The sequence below is a fragment of the Molossus molossus genome, unplaced genomic scaffold (genome assembly GCF_014108415.1).
Source record: "Molossus molossus isolate mMolMol1 unplaced genomic scaffold, mMolMol1.p scaffold_m16_p_19, whole genome shotgun sequence".
NCBI classification, from domain to species: Eukaryota; Metazoa; Chordata; class Mammalia; order Chiroptera; family Molossidae; genus Molossus; species Molossus molossus.
This window is the reverse complement of record NW_023425354.1, coordinates 42,248,968-42,268,954: the sequence shown is the minus strand read 5'-3', so window position 1 is coordinate 42,268,954 and position 19,987 is coordinate 42,248,968. Positions and strand designations below refer to the sequence as shown.

At 43.9% G+C, this 19,987-nt stretch overlaps 1 protein-coding gene and 1 long non-coding RNA gene across 6 annotated transcripts in view; one reads left to right on the top strand and one right to left on the bottom strand.

Moving 5' to 3' along the window:
- Nucleotides 1-19,209, top strand: part of PITPNA (phosphatidylinositol transfer protein alpha) — a 40,548-nt gene extending 21,339 nt beyond the window's left edge. Inside the window, exons 6-12 of one of the 3 annotated variants that reach the window (XM_036268115.1) lie at nucleotides 372-446; nucleotides 1,417-1,500; nucleotides 3,294-3,371; nucleotides 3,527-3,637; nucleotides 4,975-5,097; nucleotides 15,985-16,053; nucleotides 17,046-19,209. In XM_036268115.1, the coding sequence (XP_036124008.1) occupies nucleotides 372-446; nucleotides 1,417-1,500; nucleotides 3,294-3,371; nucleotides 3,527-3,637; nucleotides 4,975-5,097; nucleotides 15,985-16,029 (516 nt within the window). In that variant the 3' untranslated portion in view covers nucleotides 16,030-16,053; nucleotides 17,046-19,209. The remainder of the gene's footprint in view (nucleotides 1-371; nucleotides 447-1,416; nucleotides 1,501-3,293; nucleotides 3,372-3,526; nucleotides 3,638-4,974; nucleotides 5,098-15,984; nucleotides 16,054-17,045) is intronic. The other 2 variants (XM_036268117.1, XM_036268116.1) reach the window with 2 other exon arrangements.
- On the bottom strand, nucleotides 11,943-19,891 carry LOC118633902. Of its 3 annotated transcripts, XR_004960299.1 has the most exons (4): nucleotides 19,839-19,891; nucleotides 19,541-19,716; nucleotides 19,274-19,381; nucleotides 15,825-15,975 (listed from the first exon to the last, which is right to left on the bottom strand). It is a non-coding gene; the product is annotated as an uncharacterized LOC118633902 (long non-coding RNA). The 3 variants fall into 3 exon arrangements; XR_004960300.1 differs by lacking the exons at nucleotides 15,825-15,975; nucleotides 19,274-19,381 and adding an exon at nucleotides 11,943-11,964; XR_004960298.1 differs by lacking the exon at nucleotides 19,274-19,381.
- Nucleotides 19,892-19,987: the final 96 nt, after the last annotated feature.

Genomic DNA, 19,987 nt, shown 5'->3' with positions numbered 1-19,987 from the left:
ACTAATTAACCATTAGCACCCTGTGCATACGGAAGTATGGCAGAGAGGTTCAGTCCATGGATTTTGAAGTCAGACAAACCTGATTTTGAGGCCCAGTTCTATCGTTATTTCTGTGGCCTTAGATGAGTCACCTCACCCCTTTGAGCTTCATTTTCTTCATCCATAAAATGAAGGTGATATTACTATAGACCTTGTAGGCTGGGGTGAGGATTGAGTGAGATAATGCATGCCTAGCATGTTGTGGGCTCCCAGTAAAGTTAGCTGTTCTTATAAGGCAGAGGTTAGAGTCTCTCGACTGCCCATGACCCAGTAACGGTTATTCTCCAATTCTCAGCCTGGTGACCGTAAGGTATTTTTTTCCTATCTTCCAGAATGAGTACATGAAAGAAGACTTTCTGATTAAAATTGAAACCTGGCACAAACCAGATCTTGGCACCCAGGAGAATGTAAGTAGCACTCCCCAAGAGCTCTAAGGGCTTCCAAGCTTCAGGGCAGGGTATTGAGGCTCTGCCTTGTAGCTTCTCCATCCCTGCCATGGGGTCCTTTCTATGCTTTCCTTGTCCTGGCCAGGAAGGTAATGGCCTCTGCCTAGACCTGCCCTATTAGCATGGATTGCTGTCTCTGATTTGCGAAATATAATCTCCAAGATTCTTAATAAGGCCTTTCATGGTACTGGGATTGGTCTAAAATGCGACTCCTGGCACAAAGGAGCTGTATTTTTAAAACATCAACATTATAGCCTCTGTAGAGCACAATTTGCCAGTAACTCCTCAAATTTAAAATACACTTATCCTTTACTCCAGCAATTCCACACCTAGGAATTTATCATACAGTTATGTTTACACATGTGTGAAATAACTTATATATAAGAAGATTCAGTATAGCATTCTGTGGGTGGCCAAAGATTAAAAACAATACAAGAGCCTGGCTGGTGTGGCTCAGTGGATTGGGCATCATTCCATGGATTGAGAGGTCCCGGTTCAATTCCTGGTCAGGGCACATGCCCGAGTTGCAGGCTCGATCCCCAGTGGGGGCCATGCAGGAAGCAGCCAATTGATGTATCTCTCTCACATTGATGTTTCTCTCTCTCTCTAAAAAATCAATAAAAATATATCTCAAGTGTTTATAGTCTTTACAAAGGGGGAACATGTGGAAATGATGTAGGCACTAGAGGTAGCCCTAAGAATGTTTTGGCCTGCTGAAGTGCTTAGGCTGAAAAATCAGAGCATAGTCCTCAAATGTGTGTCCACTTAAAATTCATCCTTCCATTTCTTTGAATAATTTTGTATGTAACTCTTTACCAATAAAAATCTCACCTCTTTGGCTATGGGAATAGTTGTATTTAGGTGTCCCTTCTGGGTAAAGGATGCTTTGTAGCTGACAAAAACTACACAGTGGTGCTCCTTGTTCCTGCAGGTGCATAAACTGGAGCCTGAGGCATGGAAACATGTGGAAGCCATATATATAGACATTGCAGATCGAAGCCAAGTACTTAGCAAGGTAGGAACTGTTTAGAGATGTGGATGGTCTTTGAGATGCAGAAATGACTTCTAAGTATCAGAGAAACCAGGGAACTGGAACCAACTTGGCTGAATGGGAAGTTCTCTCTTGGGTATTATTTTATTTTTTAAATTCGTATTAAGAATTCCCTTGTCTTGACCTGGGAATGCCACCAGGAAGTAGTGGCCCAGATGTAGGAGCTATTGGTTATTCTGAGGGTGATTTGCCCTGCTGAAATGACACTCAGCCTGAAACTAGTTCTCAAATTTATTTTTCCAACCCAGTAATTAAGAAACATTTATTGCATGCCTGTTGTGTTTGGAGTATTCTGTTCTGTGTGTTCCACATGAGGTGTGTTCCAGATATGTGAAAAGACACGTCCCCTGCCCTCAACAAGTTAGTAGTTGCTTCTCAGAGTAAAATATGGCAGCAGGTGCTTAGCAAAGGACAGTCCACTGCTTGACCATACAGCTGGAGAGTGCAGGGACCAGGTCTGCCTTGCTAACTGCTGTGCTCCCAGAAAGTATTTGTTCAGGAAAGGAAAGGGTAGTTCTCCCTCATTCATTACTCTTCCTATCTGACAGGACTGTTGGAACCAGGGCACAGGAATTTGGAACAGTGTTTGTTGTCCGTAGCCCAGGGATACGATACCTTTTTCCTAGGGTCACTCTGTATGCTTAAGATATTTTGATTTGTGCATTTACAAAAAGATATGAAAACCATTTTGTGATTCCTTACCTGATATTCCCACTCCCACCCTCAAAAGGTTAGTGGATTTTTCAAAAAATATTTTAATTGAATTATAGCATATATAGCAAAGTGAATATATCATAAGTGTACATAAACAGAACATGCATACCCAAACATTTCTCAAACAGAAATACTAGTAAAGAGTATGAAAGTATTTTGTCAATTCTGGTCATTTCATGTGAATGAGAGAAGCAGAGGTAGGGAAGATTTATTTTTTAAAGCACACATAATCTTCTTAGCTTTGGGAAATACTTTATGACTGTGTGTGTGCATGTGTGATTTGTTATCGTCATTATTTGTGTTAAGTAGTTGCTATGAGTTTGCTGTTCCTGAGCCCACAGTCAATGCAGAGACAGTCAAAGATTAAGCTTTTGTTACAGTTAATGAACACACAGCATTGACTACATTATAAATCAGTGGAGACTGAATAATACACAAGAGGATGTTATAATTGAACATTCTATGTTCTATACATTGAACATATCTAATAATGATTTTATTTAAAAAAGAAAGAAAAAAACCAGAGCGAGATCATGTTAGGTTTCAGGAGTGACAGCCAATTGTTCTCAGCTCTGGCTGTGTGTTTTAGAATCACCTCCAGAGGTTAAAAAAAAAATCCATGCTGCCCTTACCTGCAGATATTCTTATTCTTATTCATTGGGTTTTAGGTGTAATGGCCCAGAAATCTGTATTTTGAAAAAGCCGTCCCTGATCATTTGGATGCTCACCCCAGGTTAAAAATCCCTGATTTAAACAGTGGAAATACATGCCTGCTCAGACAGTCTGGTGGCACTTTCATATGGTAAAAGCAAAGAAAATCACATAGAACACTCCTCTGAGACTAATGTAAACAGTTCTGTATCTTGTTTATAATATTTTCCCATAAGAGTGGCATGAAGTGTACTTGGATATAAAATCTGTTTCTTCTCTCTCTCCCTCCATCTTCCTATCTCCCTCTCTCCTTCTTCCTGCCTTCCTCCCTTCCTCTTTCGCTCCCTTCCTCTCTCCCTCCCTTCCCCAACTCCAATTCTACCACTTCTCAGGATTACAAGGCAGAGGAAGACCCAGCAAAATTTAAATCTATCAAAACAGGCAGAGGACCCTTGGGCCCCAATTGGAAGGTACAGTTCATATCTTTACCACCAGGGGGCTGAGCACAGTGTGGGTGGGGCTCTCCCATGGATGGAGGAAGGGAATGGCTTGGGCTGGGCTAAGGGAGAACCAGAGATCTGCCCTGTTAGTTACCTGCCTGCCTGTGGGTATGTTTCTAATACAGCAAGAACTTGTAAATCAGAAAGACTGTCCATACATGTGTGCATACAAACTGGTTACTGTCAAGTTCAAGTGGTGGGGCCTGCAGAACAAAGTGGAAAACTTTATACATAAGGTAAGTGACCAGGGTGAGGCCTTCCCAGTGTTTATGAGTTTATGGGGGTTGTTTTGAAAATCGTACAACTCACATGACTTGTATCCTAGGGTGAATGACATTCAAATATTTGTTTGATTTCCCAGACCCCCCACTTGTCCTTGTACTTAACTGTCTTATAGTTTAATGCTGTCCATCCAAGGATACCACATGTGACAGGGAAGGAGACTGAGGCAAAATAAAGGAAACAGGAAGAGGTTTCCTTTTTTTTTTATCCTCACCCGAGGATATTTTTCCATTTTTTGTACAGATAGAGTGGGAGGGAGAGAGAGGAAGGGAGAGAGAGAGAGAAACATCGACGTGAAGGGACACATCGAGTGGCTGCCACCCACACGACCAACCAGGGCCGGGGACAAACTGCAACCAAAGTACATGCCCTTAGCGGGAACCGAACCCGGGTCTCTCCGGACCGCAGGCCGACGCTTTAACCGCTGAGCCAAACTGGCCAGGACAGGAAGAGGTTTTCTATGATTGAAATACAAATAAAACTCAGTGTTTCTCTTGAAGCCAAAAGGCAAGAGGCATTGTGAGCCAAATTCTCCAGTGCCCTGAATTACTGAACTAGGCAAATGTAAGGACTTTTTATAGCCTTCTTTCGGATGTGTTAGAACCTCACTCTTGGGCTAGATTTTATAGATGCTGGCCAGTTTTATTTATTTATTTTTATTTATTTGTTTTTTTTTATCCTTACCTGAGGACATTTTTCCATTTTTTGTTCAGATAGAGTGGGAGGGATAGTGAGGAAGAGAGAGAGAGAAACATCGATGTGAAAGAGACATATCGAGTGGCTGCCTCCTGCACGACCCAACCAGGGTCGGGGACAAACTGCAACTGCGGTACATGCCCTTAGTGGGAACCGAACCCAGGTCTCTCTGAACCGCAGGCCGACGCTCTAACCACTGAGTAAAACTGGCCAGAGCACTGCTGGCCAGTTTTAACCTGGCTTTAGGCTCCAGAGGCAAGGAGGCAACTTGGCACAGTTGTTTTGGGGCCTTGGCTTAGCTGTGAGCTCATAGGTTGCCTGTCTTGGTAGCATTTTAGGCACAGGGACAAGCTGTGAGGTAGACACCCAGTTTCTTCTGGGGGCCCCCTCTTACTTGAAGCCATACTTCTTAGACATGTGAAGGCCAAAGTCACTGACCTATGGGACTGGATGACCAGTCCAGACAAGCCAGTCAGGCGTCACTCCTTCCCTGCCTCCCCATTAAAGTATGGGTATGGCTCAGAGATCATGGGGAGGGAGCTACAATAGTGGCTTTTACTTTCTGGGTTCTAACTGGGTTTCCTCCATTTTATAGCAAGAGAGGCGTCTGTTTACAAACTTCCACAGGCAGCTGTTCTGTTGGCTCGATAAGTGGGTTGACCTGACCATGGACGACATTCGAAGGATGGAAGAAGAGACAAAGAGACAGCTGGATGAGGTAAGTGGACGCCCAGAGGAGACTCTGGGGCTCTCAGCTAGATAAACATGTGAAGGGGACTGTCATGCTGGAACAGTTCACTGAGGGCACTGTTCTGTAATTCTAGGAACGTGTCAGTGTCTGCTGTGGGTAAGGTCTAATGCCAGGCAACCTGGGAACTGTAAGAAAGAAAACAGCCTGTGCTCTTGAATTTGCAATCTAGTTGAGGTCTTGGCATATCGAGAGAGACAAATACGGCAGTATGTGCTGAGTGCCAAGTGAGTAATACAGTTGCTGCGGTGGTTCTTCAGAGCCGGCTGGGGGACTCGTGCTGGGCTGAAGGTGGAGGTGACCCTAGGAGGAGGCAGGCTGGGCTGATTGTGAATACCACACACACGACCCACAGAGAACACAACAGCACAGAATTAACTACTCTATGAGGTGATTCTGAGCTAGTTTTAGAGTTTGGAGCCTTTGCCGCAGAGGTGGGGGGTTGGCATTACTCCCAGAAGGAGAGCTCTCCACTCCATGGGATCCTGAAGACCTAATGTTTGGAGAGATGTTCCCTGCGAGGCTCACTCTGAGGAGCTCATCATAAATAACATTCATATACTCGCTGTGTGTAAGGCACTGTTCTGAGGGCTTTTACAGACACCTTCGCCTGTGAGCCTCCCAACACCCATGAGTAGGCATCTCAGATAAGGAGGTGGAGGCTCTGAGAGCTCAACACGTGCCCAGGGTCACACAGTCTGCTGGTGATAAAGTCCGAGTAAGAGTCATAGCTCTTAATCACTCAGCCTCTTCTGCTCCCCCTAATGCCATTTGGGGCCCTCCTTCTTTCTTAGGGCTAAAAATAAGGCAGGAAGCTCTGTTTCATAGATCTACCATTTCTCTCTACAATCCATTTCTCCCTTCTTTTATTTATTTTTTTTATCCTCACCCGAGGACATTTTTTGCATTTATCTTCAGATAGAGCGGGAGGGAAAGGGGGAGGAAGAGAGAGAGAGAAACATCGATGTGAGAGAGACACATCAACTAGTTGCTACCCACACAACCCCAACCAGGGCCAGGGACAAACTGCAACCGAGGTACATGCCCTTAGCGCGAACTGAACTCGGGACTCTGGTCCTCGGGCCGATGCTCTAACCGCTGAGCCAAACCGGTCATGGCTATTTCTCCCTTCCTGCCTTGGGTGGATTGGCACAGAGCCTGGGTATCTGGCAGACATTGCTTTGCGTGGCCTTGCCTGGCTCTCCAGCAGGGCCTCAGGTAAGACCCAGGCCTGGCATGCTACATGGCCCAGGAATCCTTCCTTTCCCTGGAGCCCCTAGTGGAGTTGTTTTAACTCCAGGATGACACTTCCTGGAATGACGTACTGCTTAAATGGTGTGCTGAGTTAGTTCCTGTTGAAGGCAATGTTTCAGTTATTCATTCAGCTACACTTGGCAGGAAGTGGCAGGATTTTGGACACAATTTCTTTTTTAATTCTCACCCAAGGGTATTTTTCCATTTATCTTCAGATAGAGTAGTAGGGGAGAAAGAGAGAGAAAGAGAGAGAGAAACACTGACATGAGAGAGACACATTGATTGGTTGCTTCTCACAGGGCCCCGACTGGGGACCAAACTACAACAGAGGTACATGCCCTTGACCAGAATCGAACCCACAACTCTTTGGTCCATGGGCCGACGCTCTAACCACTGAGCAGAACTGGCTAAGGCTGGACACAATTCCTGATTCTTCTGCTAAGTATCTTCAGGAAGTGGTAGAATTTAATGTCCAGGGCTCTGGCCATTCTGACTATATGAGAGGCCTGAGTCTATAGGTCATCCTAGCCCTGACAAAAAGAAAAAAAAATTGCTAAACAGAGGATCACAGAGCCTTTGCGGGTTTAGCCTAGAGCTTTAGCCACCCACTGTCTAATAAATGCTAGCCTAAAGTACACAGGTTCATGGAAGTCCTTTTGCTGTGGGTAGAATTCAAATTCTTGAACCTGGGAGAACTTGCCTGAGGATCTACTGGATCTGTGTCTCTCAAATCCAAACTTCCAGAACCCTCATCATTAAGGAGTTCTTTTTAAATCCCCACCCCTTGTCTTTGCATGTTTCTTCATTCTCTGGAGAATTGTACCAAAAGCTTAGATGACCCCTCTCCTCCAAGATGACTGCAAATGCAGGAAACCCTGTTTGGAATTGGAATTTTAAAAATAGTTTGCAGTCTGGCCAGTGTGGTTCACCGGTTGAGCATCAACCCGTGAACCAAGGGATTGCCGGTTCAATTCCCGGTCAGGACACATGCCCAGGTCGTGAGCCTGATCCCCAGTGGGGGGCATGCAGGAGGCAGCCAATCGATGTTCTCTCCCATCGATGTTTCTATCTCCCTCTCCCTCCCTCTCTCTCTAAAATCAATAAAGGAAAAAAAAAAGTTAAAATCATTTTTAAAAATTAAAAAAATAAACAAACAAACATAGTTTACAGCAAAAGAGAAAGCAAAACCAAATCTGTGTTACCATGTGACATATTTTGACCCTGTAAGCAACTGTACTATACCTTCGTATGCTAAGTGTAACTCTGGCTTCCTTGTCTTTTTTCTCTTTCTAAAAATATTTTTATTGCCCTGGCCAGTGTGGCTCAGTTGGTTGGAGCGTCATCCCATAAACAGAAAGGTTTCGGGTTTGATTCCTGGTTAGGGCACATACTTGGGTTTTGGGTTTGATTCCCAGTCGGGGCATGTATGGGAGGCAACTGACCAATGTTTCTCTCTCATATCAATGTTTGTTTCTCTCTCTCAAAAAAATCAATGAAAATATATCTTCGGGTGAGGGTTGTTTTTTTTTAATCCTCACCCAAGGACATTTTTTCGTTTTTTGTTCAGATAGAGTGGGAGGGAGGGAGAGAGAGAGACATCAACGTGAAAGAGACACATCGAGTGGTTGCCACCCGCACAACACCAACTGAGGCCGGGACAAACTACAACCGAAGTATATGCCCTTAGCGGGAACCAAACCCGGGACTGTCTGGTCCACGGGCCAACGCTCTAACCGCTGAGCTAAAACCGGCCAGGGCTAAAAACATATTTTTAAAAAATTATTAGAATAGCCCAGCCAGTGTGGCTCAGTGGTTGAGTGTCAACCCATGCACCAAGAGGTCGCCGGTTCGATTACTAGTCAGGACACAACATGCCCAGGTTGTGGGCCTGGTCCCCAGTGGGGTCTTGCAGGAGGCGGCCAATCGATGTTTCTCTCTCTCTCTCTCTCTCTCTCTCTCCCCATCTTGTTCCTCTCTCTCTAAAATCAATAAAGAAAGAAAAAATTTTAAATGTCAGGAAATGTGTTCCTGTAGTAAAGCTGCCTCTGTCTCTGTCTCTCTGGCCCTTCCTACCTCTCTGCCTTTTTTTCTCCCTCTCCCTTGCTCTTGTTCTTTTAATCATAAAAGTGGAAGAAGGCACCTTAAAGGTCGTTTAGTTCAATTATATGTCTAGTGCTTGAGTCCACTCTGCAGCCTCCCTCCCAGCTTGTGCTTGATCATCTCCTGTAATGGGGAACTCAGCTATCTCCTAAATATGATGGTGGTAAAAATATTTTATTATTACTAGAAGTTAACATTTATCAAGGTCTTACTGTGTGTTTGTCATGTGTGATAAGAATTTCGCATGTATTATGTCATCAAATCTTCATGGCAACCTGTGCCATAGGTATTTTCATTTTATAGACAGAAAAACAGATTCAAAGAAGTGAAAGATACCTTCTAGTTCACAGAAACCAACTGCCTCCGGGACCTTTGGCCATTAGTTCTGTAGATAATGAGCCTGGGAGAAGAGACTCGTTTTAAAAATTTTAAGAAAACTTGTTTCCCTATTTGCTAGACTATCTAGAACATTTACTGAAAAACAGCAAAGATGCTTTGTGTTAGAGCACATGATAAAGAATCTGCTGAGGGCCCTGGCCCCCGTGGCTTAGTCGGTTGGAGCATCATCCCATGCACCAAAGGGTTTGATTTCCAGCCAGGGTACATACCCAGGTTGCAGATTCAATTCCCAGTGGGGCAGGTTCAATTCCCAGTCAGGGTGCATACAGGAGGCAACCAATTGATGTTTCTCACTCCTCCCCCCCACCCCAAGATCAATGAAAAAAAGATTCTGGCCCTGGCTGGTTTGGCTCAGCGGTTAGAGCGTCGGCCTGCGATCCAGAGAGACCCCGGTTCGGTTCCCACTAAGGGCATGTACTGCGGTTGCAGTTTGTCCCCGGCCCTGGTTGGGTTGTGTGGGTGGCAGCCACTCGATGTGTCCCTTTCACATCAATGTTTTTTTTTGTTTTTGTTTCTTTTTTTAATTTTTAATTTATTTATTTTGGTACATGTCCGCAGGCCGACACTCCAACCACTGAGCCAAACAGGCCAGGGCTCATATCAGTGTTTCTCTCTCTCTCTCCCCCTCCTACTCTATCTGAACAAAAAATGGAAAAATGTCCTCGGGTGAGGATAAAAAAAAAAGATTCTGATGAGAGCCCTGGCCAGGTAGCTCAGTTAGAGCATCATCCCGATACACCAAAGTTTCGGGTTTGATCCCGAATCAGGGCACATACAAGAATCAACCAATGAATGTGTAAATAAATGGAACAACAAATTGATGTCTCTCTCTCTCTCTCTCTCTCTCCCTTCTTCTTTCTAAAATGCAATAAAAAATTGTTTAAGTTACTTACAAAAGCCCTGGCTGGTTTGGCTTAGTGGTTAGAGCGTCAGCCCAAGTACCAAAGGGTTGTGGGTTCAATTCCCAGTCAAAGGCACATGCCTGAGTTGCATGTTCAATCCTGGCCCAAGTTGGAGGTCATGTGGGAGGCAACCAATTGATGTGTCTCTCTCACATCAACATTTCTCTCTGTCTCCCCCTCCCTCCCTCCCATTCTATCTAAAAATTAATGGAAAAATAATATCCTCCGGTGAGGATTAACAACAACAAAAAAATTACTAAAAAAAAAAAAAGATTCCACCTAACTTTTCTTTCCCAGCCTTCCCTGTGGGTCTTCCTCTCTAAGTCCCTGTTGGCTCCATGAGTCTTCTGGTCCTTCCATAATTCTTCTTCTGGACTTAGTAGTTCTGGTCCACACTGGGGGCTGTCTCTGAGTCTCCCTGTAACCAGTGTCCCCATCTATGTGCTTGCATGGGACCGTGCTTGTCCCTTCCTCATCACCTGAATCTTGGTGCAGAGGGCCCTTACTTCATCCACTAGCTTTTTGACTGAGGGATCACCATCAGTTTGATGTTAAGCCTTAAACTCTGAGCTGGGTACCCAGAGAATACATAAGGGTCCCTGTGCAGTGAAATGCCTTGCAGAACCCTACGCCCAGTTTCCAGTTTGGGATTGTGGTAAATATAGGGTGGGGCAAAAGAAGGTTTACAGTTAAGAATAAACTCTGTGTTTCACATACAACTCCAACCTACTACAACTATAAACCTACTTTTATGCTATCCTGTATAAATTCTAAGGGTTAGGCTGATAAAGGAAACCACTTGGGACCTAGCTCACCTGCTGGGCCATGGGAGATTCCCATCATGTCTGTGGAGGACAGAGGTAGGTCTTTTGGGGCTGAGGGATCCCTGTATGTGGAGGATAATGCTGTCCTGTGGAATCTAAATTCCTTCTGACAGCCTGGCAATGATTGACCCCAGGGAAGACCACTCAGATTGCTTAAAATCTTGAATATGGGAATAGCTCTATTTTTTTTTAATGCAGTTTCCTTTTCTAAATACTTTTTAAAAAATAATTGACTCGAGCCCTGGCCGGTTTGGCTCAGCAGTTGGAGCGTCGGCCTGCGGTACAGAGAGACCCGGGTTTGGTTCCCGCTAAGGGCATGTACCTCGGTTGCAGTTTGTCCCCAGCCCTGGTTGGTCGTGCGGGTGGCAGCCACTTGATGTGTCCCTTTCACATCGATGTTTCTCTTTCTCTCTGTTCCTCTCTCTCCCTCCCGCTCTATCTGAACAAAAAATGGAAAAATGTCCTTGGGTGAGGATAAAAAATAAAAATAAAAAAATAATTGACTCGAGAGAGAAACTGATTTCTTGTCCCACTTATTTATGTATTCATTGGTTGGTTCTTGTATGTGTCCTGACTGAGGATTGAACCCACAACCTTGGCATATCAGGACAATGCTCTAGCCGAGCTACTCAGTCAGGGGCTTCTTTCTTTCTTTCTTTCTTTCTTTCTCTCTCTCTCTCTCTCTCTCTCTCTCTCTCTCTCTCTCTCTTTCTTTCTTTTTAATGTTTTGGGTTTTTTCTTTATTGATTTTAGAGAGGAAGGGAAAGAGAGAGAGAGAGAGTCTAGAGGGAAACATTGATTGGCTGCCTCCTGCATGCCCCCCACTGGGGATTGTGTCCACTACCTGGGCATGTGCCCTGACCGGAAATCGAACCTGCAGCTTCTTGGTACATGGGTCGATGCTCAACCACTGAGCCACACTGGCCAGACTATGTTTTATTGATTTTTTTTTTTTAGAGAGGGTGGAAGGGAAGAGAAACATTGATGTGAGAGAGAAACATTGATCGCTGCCTCCTGCACACCCCCTACTAGGGATGGGCCTGAAACCCCGGGCATGTACCCTGCCCCAGAATTGAATTGGGACCTTTCAGTCCATGGGCCTGTGCTCAATCCACTGAGCTTCACTGTCTGGGCATGGCTAGGGATTTCTTTACACTTATTTAGTTATTATTGTATTACATCTGCCAGGTGGTTATCTTACCTTTTTCTCTGAACATTAAAATGAAGCATTTTCCCACCAAAAACTTCTTCACTACATCTGACTGCAATATACATATATGTTGCTCTGTACTCTGTCATTTACACTATGTTGAATTTTCCTTCATGTTGTTTCCAGGTTCTCACTGTTGTGAATAATGCTGTGAAGAAAATTTTTGTGCACTGTTTTTTGTTTTGTTTTGGTAATTAGGATTATTTCCTCAGAATAAATTCCTACAGATAGAATTAGAGAATTTAAGACTCTTGCTATTTATTGCCAAATTGCTTTCCCAAGGGCTGAACCTATTTATAGATAGGCTTTCTAAACAGGTTCTAAAAACAATTCCACATGAACCTCATATTTGTATTCCTTTGGGAATGTTAATTGGCTTATGGTTACTTTTCAGTGTCTTAAAATGATTTTTTAATTTTGTTTTTCCTTTATTGATTTTAGAGAGAGAGGAAGGAAGAAGAGAGAGATAGAAACATCGATGAGAGAGAACATCGTTTGGCTACCTCCTGCATGCCCCCCACTGGGGATTGGGCCCACAACCTGGGCATGTGCCCTGACCGGGAATCAAACTGGTGACTTCTTGGTTCATGGGTCGACGCTCAACCACTGAGCCACACCAACCAGGCTAAGATTGTATTTCTTATTTATTTATTTATTTATTTATTTATTTATTTATTTATTTATTTATACATACATATATACATACACACACACACACACACATACACACACACACACACACACACACCCTCACCCGAGGACATTTTCCCATTTTTTTGTTCAGATAGAGTGGAAGGGGGAGAGAGGAAGAGAGAGAAACATCAATGTGAAAGGTACACATTGAGTGGCTGCCACCTGCACGACCCAACCAAGGCCGGGGACAGACTGCAACCAAGGTACGTGCCCTTAGTGGGAACCGAACCCAGGTCTCTCTGGACCGCAGGCCAATGCTCTAACCGCTGAACCAAACTGGCCAGGGCTTAAAATGATTTTTTTTAACTAGCTTTGTTTTCTTTTAACTCAACTTTTTATTTTGAGATGAATGTAATACTCACATGCAGTTATAAGAAATAATAGAGAGATCTGTTTCTTCCAATGGCAATATCTTGCAAAACTATAGTGCAGTATCACAACCAGGATATTGACATTGCTATCTTTACTAATTTTTTAAGTCAGAAGTGTTTCATACTTAATGGTAAAGCAGTTTTCAGAAAAATAAAGAAAATATTTAAAAATACAAGTCCATTAGATACATGAAAATCCCTTTCCTCTAATCCCTGGCCTCATTCCTAGAGGAAACCACTGTGGGGAAAAAACAAAACTAGGAGTTTCTACTTTCATGTTCCATTTATATGTATATATCCATCCTGCAGTGGCTTGACGCAAGGAACACTACAAACTTCAAATAAAATCTCTCATGTCACTTAGGCCCCAAGAAAACAGGAAATAACCATTCTTAGAGCATTTCATTATAAGAATGAAATAATGTATTTTTATTTCAGTGACATTCTGGGGGGCACCTTGTCTCTACGAGTAGGGGAAGCAGTCAGGTTCCCTGATAGGAAGTTGCATCTTTTTTCCAGCAGTAGGAAAACAGGACTGGCTTTGCATTAGCAATGAACTGTCAGGGTATATAGGGATCTGACTGAAGCCCAAGGAACTTTGCTCCCATATTAAATTACTTATCTCTCTTATTGAAAATTTATGTGAATGGTCATTAGTGAACTGACATTTAATAAGCATGTTTTTGTCTTTTTTAAAAATTTTAAATAATTTTAAACTTAAAGAAAATGGCAAGAATAGAATACCCCTTAACCCAGAGATTCCATCCCTTTAAAGCAAAGGCTACGGCCCAGTATCATACACTGCAACCTTCTAGTCTCTTTCACTCTGGTGATATTCCTCAGTTTTTCCTGGACTTCATGACCTTCACATTTTTTAGGGTTATAGGCTAGTAATTTTGTAGAATGCCTCTCAATTTGGATTTATCTAGTGATTCTGTATGATTAGATCCAGTTTATAGATTTTAGGCCAGAATGTTAAAGATTCAGTGTTCTTTTCATTGTATTCTGTTTTTCTATCTAGTTACTGGCGAGGTTACTTACCTCTGTTCATGTAAAGCAAAACAGGGTGTCCCGAGCTGATCTTGTTCTTATGACTCAGTCCTAGAATTGGCCACATCCAGGGAGCCTTGGTTCCTTTTAGTGGAGGGGGCTGTTTGGCTGCTAGGTGTGCTGATTACTGTTGGAGTGTTGCTGCTGCCAGGCCTGTCATATGACTAGGGAACTTTTACATTTTTATTTATTTCTATATCTACCTTACATATCATGTTCATACAGAATACCCTCAATTCCTACCTAACACCATAGGGTTACGTTTTTGTTTTTAAATGACAGTGCCCTTATCCTTAACAGATTTCTGTCATGTTGGAATTTGTCGAACCCTTAGGAAGTAATATAGTAACAGGTATTAATTAATATGGACAACTAAAGTTAGAGGAGCACTAATGATTTAAAGATATCATTCAGGAAAGCGAGTTTTGAGCAAAATCTACAGGAGACAGGCTTTCCAGGTGGAGCTAAGAGCCTACTGAAAGGTATGGGACTAGTAAGTGTCTGAAAATAGACTTTCCTGTTCGGAGCAGAGGATCTTTGCTGGGGGCTATGGAAGGTGAGGCTTGTCAGATTTATTTTATGACTCACTTATGGTCCATCTCCTGTAGGTTCTGATTCATCAGGTCTGGGACCCAAGAATCTACCATAAGTACCCCAGACAATTATTTTGATCGTGTTTGAGGAAATTCTGGCCTACACTGGATAGGACAAGAATTTTTTTTTTTACCATGTCCATGTTCCACATGGACTTACTGGGTGTGTGCGTGAACATGAAACACGAAACATGTTTGAAATGTGGCAGGAAGTGTACTTTGAGAATGTTTCCCAGTGGAGAACTATCACTACTGAGATAGAATCTCTGCCAAATGTGCCGATGTTAAAATTTTAGTAAATAGAACATAATTCTGAGGAGGGCTATAGCTTAAAAGTCCAGATTCTTCAGAGCTTGTGTACATACATATGCTGCAGGACAGCGTTTAGAACAAAGAAATAACAACATAGATAACAGGTATTGAGTGTGTACTCCATGCCAAGCCCTCTGCTATGCTGAGTACTCTATGTGAGTGTCTTTATGTAATCTTTACCACAGTTCATGCCATATGTGCTATTATTATCTCTCCTTTATTGTTACAGAAATTGAGGCTTAGAGAGCAGTGAAGTAATGTGCATAAATTCACACAATTAGTGATGGAGCCAGAATACAATCCAGGCAGTTTGATTCCAGAGGTCATGCTCTTATGTGCTCAGAATTTGTTGAATGAGCACTGACCAGTGTGGCTCAATTGGTTATCGATCGTCCCATGCACTGAGAGGTTACTGGTTCAGTTCCCAGTCAGGGCACGTGCCCAAGTTTAGTGGGTTTGATCCCTGGTCCAGGTGCGTGCAGGAGACAACCAATCGATGTTTCTCTCTCTCAAATCAATAAAAATATATATTAATCCCAGCTGGTGTGGCTCAGTGGTTGAGCGTCAACCCATGCACCAAGAGGTCACCGATTCGATTCCCAGTCAGGGCACATGCCCAGGCTGTGGGCCAAATTCCCAGTGGGGGGCATGCAGGAGGCGGCCAGTGTTCTCTCTCATCGATCTTTCTATTTCTCTCTCCTTCTTCCTCTCTCTCTAAAAATCAATAAAGGAAAAATAAATAAATAAATAAATAAATAAATAAATATGCTCCAGCCTATCTATTGGCAGGATTGTGAAGGCAGGATGTATAGTCGTTCCTCACCACTTCACGCTTCAACTTTTGCAGCTTCACTCTATCGCGGTTTTTTCAAATACAGTCATTAAAAAGTTGATTGAGACAGTGAAAATGATACAGCGCGCGCTCAGTTGTCTGAGTCAATTGTACACCCTATATTACAATTAAAATTAAAATTACTGTACGTATGGACTGTAGGCCTATGTATTCGAGCTCCCCAGGAATCCTTCAACGCCAGGTGCAACACTAGAGTCTGGAATGGATTAACCCCGATAAACGAGGGCCGACTGTATCTGTGGTGGAGTTCCGTCAGCAGCAAGAGCCTTCAATTTTTTCTGCTTTTTCTGTTTCAGATGAGACAAAAGGACCCAGTGAAAGGAATGACAGCAGATGACTAAAGCCACCCCTCCCCCTTCTGCACTGTATGTACCCAGTTTCTCACTGTGTATGTCATAGGTGCTAAAAGTTTGGGTCCTCACAGCCTCAGCAGCTCACTATGGAGTCAGCAAACTGGCCTCATTCCTCACCCCGCCCTCTAGGAATAATGACTGCCATGCTCAACAGGCTTGTCACGCTCTTGGGCTTCCACTGAAAGAAATTATGACTGTGAGGACATTTCAGGGACATATAATTTTACAACGAACTCACCAGAGACATGGTGAGATATGGTGGGCTGGGGGCAGTGGACACGGAATTGAAGCTTATCTGCAACTAATTACTCTTCCTTTCCTAACTAGAGCCATTTCAAGTTGAAGCTGGCATTCTAGGGCACTCTCTATACCCGCCCTACGCCTAAAGTCTAGTGGTGTGCGTTCATTGTTGTGCCTGGTACTTGACTTTCTTCCTGTTTATACCCTCTGATCCCATACTAAGTAGCTATTCTCATCTGAGGCAGCATCTTTCAGAATCTTGGAGGGTATTTCTGCCCAGGCCATAGGACCAGAATGGGATGTCCCTTGTTTTCATACTCACTCTTCCCTAGTTTCCTTCCTTCTAATTGCTCCCAGTGGTGTGCACACCTCCCAACCGGCTGTTTTTCCACCAGCTCAGAGTGGGCTTAGTCATTGTAATAAAAAACCTGGCCTTGCTCCCCATCAGGCTCTGAGAGATTATTTTATCAAATAAAAACTGGCTGTCCCCTAGCACTAAGGCGCTAGCTAAGGAAGGGGTCTGACCAGCAGTGATGCAAAGCTCTGCTCACTCTCACTGCATCATGTGCTTGAGAAAGGGCGAGATTAAGTGGACTGTTGCAATGCCAGCTTCTTAGTAATTGCTTGAACCTTCTTTTCATCACTCCCCCTAAACCACCCCACACCAGCTAGCATCCTTCTTCCTTTTGAAATTCCCCAATCAATGATTTACAGTGTTTCTGTTTTCCTCTGTTGCTTCCTTAATGATTTTATTTCTCTTCTAGTTTTGCAAGACAGTGGTCAACAGGAAGGCCCAGCAGCTCCACCCTCCTGAGTGACAGGCCATCTTCGGACGCAGCCTTTCTGTGCCCATTCTTCAGGCAACTTTTGATCCCTTAATGTAGCTGATTCTAGATGCTCTTTAATATTGTGAACAAATAGACCCTCTGGTATTATGAAGCCCGTGTGTGCAGGAGCCTGCTCCTCTGAGATATGTGGCATATAGGCTTCTGTATTTACAGCTCCTCCCCCTCCAGCCATTGTGTTCTCAACCCATTTCTGTGTGCCCCCCCTTTATTTTCAAGTGACATTTTTAGTCTTTCAAAATAGCTGCCTTTTGTGATGTGGTGATTTAAATGATTTAAGTTTGTTTGTTTTCAGCCTTGGGATAAACAGGTATTTTGCTCCTGAGCATCTGCGATTTTGAGTGCTCACCTGGGGAGAGTGGATGAGTTAGAAATATAGTTTTTTTCCCCGGTTCCACAGAACAGCAATGTGGCTTCATAACTCTGACCTCTGCTCCCAGTAACCCATTGTTAGAGTGCTCTAAGCACCAAAGAAATACCCAAGGCCCAGCCAGTCTCCGTTTTGAAAATTTAACAAATACAAATAACTCCTGCCCCAGGCATTGCATCTCTGGTCACTAGTCTTAGAAATACCTATGGCTTCTCAGCTCTCCTGTTGCCCACTCTGTCTGTGTCTCTGCAGAGTCCATGATATGCCAGGGTCAGCTCTCTACCTGGAGAGGCCTATCCACTGTGGCCCTTAGAACTGAGACTGCCCTATATATACTAATTAGTCTGCCCCCTGAGGAGCTCTGTATGTCCATGCTCCTCTTCCCATTTGGGCTGGTGCTGTCATTCAGCAATAATCCTATTTTCTCTGCTTTCTTAGATTCTTGTCCTCTGTCTTTGAGGCTGGTCAGGACACAAGAGTCCTGATCTTTTCATGCTGCATAAAACGAGCATGCAAAAAGCTTCCTCCCAGAACATGTTCCCTCTTGTCTCCAGTTGCTGGAAAGTATTTGGGAATCAAGAACTCAGTTTGTCCTGCCCCTAAGCTGAGTTCTGTCCTGGACAATCAAAAGCAAGTAGTGACCATGGTACAGAACTCTACCAAAGTAGGCTGGTAAGAGTCCAGGCTCCAGGGGGAATAAAAGCTGCTGAGTGCTTCACACTTTCCTACAACTTGGCAGAACCTGGGTATGCCTTCCCCATGGGAGAATCTGAGATAATTGTGGTGTCACCTAACACTTCCCAAACCTTGTGAAGTAATAATGTTGGCCAAGTGTGTACAGTGATCCAAGCCCATGCTAGCCTGGGCGCAGCTGCTAATGAGAGAAACCAAATCTCTGTTAGGGGAGCGAATAGGACAGGAAAATTTATCCTCATGTTTCTGTCAGTTTGTTTGCCTTATTTCTAAGTGCAATAAGGGAGTCTCTCACAGGATTGCACCTGTGACATCCTGAAGGATGCTTCCCTGTGGCCCTCCTTGGGGCAAGGGTGGACAGACTCAGACCCCTCAGCATGGTCAGCTCCAATCTTCATTGAGGCCCCTTTGGGACCAGGAGATATCCTGTTACACCTTCCTTTTAGTCTCCTCACTTTGTGGGGTCTAGAGTAGCAATGGATCTGGTGTGCAGTTCAGTTATTAACATCCCAACTGCTACTAGCATTTATTTGACTGGAAAAGTTGAAAAGGCGTTCCTACTGGAGAAAAATGTAAATGTTTTCCTACAAGCTTTGTATTAGCTATAACTATATTTCTGCTTAATGCTTTCCCTTCTTCATTCAACTAAGTGAAGTCTATGTGGATTATCCTGGGAGAAACAACTGGCAACATTCTAAGCAGACAGTTGTTTTAAGTGGTTTGAGGGTCAGATGTTATTCTCCTTCCTTCAGCTCTTCTTTGAAATTCACACATATCACTCCAGCTCTGGTGGGGGGTTTGCTCTTTATCTGCCTTTTTTCTGGCTCCTCCCACCTTCACCTGTTGCCCCAGTATGAGCTGAGCTAGAATTTCCTGGAGTCAGTTGGATCTGGGGCTCTAGCCCACATAAACATAAGGAGGGATTTCCCTGGTCTAGTCCATCCCTTGGGATATTGTTGCTGCTCGGCAACAGTGTAGTTTTCTTTTAAGTATCCCTTCCTTCTTCACATTCCCCCCACCACCACCCAAATCTGGCTAGCACTCAGAGGGGCTTATGATGAAAGGCTCAGCTCCAGGGTAGTACCTGAGGATGTGCCATGCTCCTTCAGATAGCTGCTTCCATTAGATTTCCAGGGTCACAGTCCCAGCTGGAAGCAGCAGTGCCTCTGTAGGAGGGGTGCTGGGCTCTGGCCTTCTCAAAGAGAGAGGTCAGGGACAGATCAGTATTGTGGGCAAGCGTGTATCTTCCCAAGTTCTCTTACAGTCCCTGCTGGGACTCCCGGTCTTATTTTGGTTGGTTCCTAGTGCTACTTCTTTTACAAAATACACTTTGTAGACTTGATTAGATTACCTTATTTAATGTGAGTTTGTGCCTTTTTGTCTCAATCTTCCAATACAGGTATATTGGGGAAAAAAGCAATCTAATAAAATCCTGGACAGAGCTTCACGGAGTCAAACTTATTGATGTCCTTATGTCCATTTGACAACTTACATATCTTCAAACTCTTGCTGATGTCCTCCATTTTCCTAGGGAAGGATTAGGAAATGTACAAGATATCTCAGAAGCCATGGCCGGTTTAGCTCAGTGGTTAGAGTGTCGGCCTGTGGTGTGGAGAGACCCGGGTTCGGTTCCGACTAAGGGCACATACCTTGGTTGCAGTTTGTCCCCGGCCCTGGTTGGGTCATGCGGGTGGCGGCCACTCGATGTGTCCCTTTCACATCGATGTTTCTCTCTCTCTCTCCCTCCCACACTATCTGAAAAAAAAAAAAAAAAAGGAAAAATATCCTTGGTGAAGAT